Below are 1,101 nucleotides of genomic sequence, written 5' to 3'. Positions count from 1 at the left end.
GACGGTGTGAGTTCGGCAGAGTGACGGTGTGAGTTCGGCAGAGTGACGGTGTGAGTTCGGCAGAGTGACGGTGTGAGTACCTGGGAGGATAGACGCCGGCGACCCTCTGGGTGGAGCAGCCAACGAGCAGCAGCGGCGTGGAGGAGAACAAGCAGAGCAAGATGGCGGCGGTGCACAACTTACTGGCACCGGCGACCGAAATGTTCAACCTCCGCATCAGGACGCCGCCCAGGACGATGCCCAGCACCGCCAGCGGGATGCACACCCCCCCTGAGACATCGGGGGGACAGAGGTTACTATTTCAGACACATGCACACACACACACACACTCACACAGACACACATACACAAACACACACAGACACAAACACACAAACACACACAGACAAACAAACACAGACACACGTACACAAACACACACGGACAGAGACACACAGACACACACACAGGGAAGGTTTCCTGCATTTCTCCCCCCCCTCCCCTTGATGCCAAATGGCTCAGTCCCCTGATTTTAGGGGCTATTCGAGGCTTTTGGGTTTGGTATCAGAACAATTGCAGATAAGTCTCACCTATCATCATGGTGGAGAAGGAGTACATAAGTCTCACCTATCATCATGGTGGAGAAGGAGTACATAAGTCTCACCTATCATCATGGTGGAGAAGGAGACAGTCTGGCTGAACTGTCTCTCGATGAACTTGGCCATGAAGGTGGCGAGGCCGGCCAGCAGCGCCGCCAGGTTGACCTGCGCCAGAACCACCAGCAGGTAGATGGGACTCCGCAGCGTCCTCAGAGCGATGCAAGGGAAACCTGAGGGACAAAAAGGGGGACGGTAAGACAGGTCTCGAACTACCTGCGTGGCCTTGTCTGTACATATAGGGAGAGACTGTTCTCAAGCAGAAGTACTTGATATGACGCTAAAGGAAAGGACCAAGCTCGCGTTATGACGCTGAAGGAGACAACCAAGCGTGTTATATGACGCTAAAGGAGACAACCAAGCGTGTTATATGACGCCGAAGGAGACAACCAAGCGTGTTATATGACGCTAAAGGAGACAACCAAGTGTGTTATATGACGCTAAAGGAGACGACCAAGCGTGTTAT

At 53.3% G+C, this 1,101-nt stretch overlaps 1 protein-coding gene across 1 annotated transcript; it reads right to left on the bottom strand.

Moving 5' to 3' along the window:
• Positions 1-25: 25 nt before the first annotated feature.
• LOC117940043 (solute carrier organic anion transporter family member 2B1-like) lies at positions 26-865 on the bottom strand (the record flags this gene model as incomplete). The annotated part of the gene is made up of 2 exons (XM_034865450.1): positions 26-270; positions 644-865. Coding segments are annotated over 2 exons (467 nt in total), but the record flags the coding sequence as incomplete, so codon positions are not given.
• Between the last annotated feature and the right edge of the window lie 236 nt (positions 866-1,101).

This window comes from Etheostoma cragini, unplaced genomic scaffold, assembly GCF_013103735.1.
Source record: "Etheostoma cragini isolate CJK2018 unplaced genomic scaffold, CSU_Ecrag_1.0 ScbMSFa_1550, whole genome shotgun sequence".
NCBI lineage: Eukaryota > Metazoa > Chordata > Actinopteri > Perciformes > Percidae > Etheostoma > Etheostoma cragini.
The sequence above is the reverse complement of the archived record's forward strand: the minus strand, read 5'-3'. Positions and strand labels throughout refer to the sequence as shown.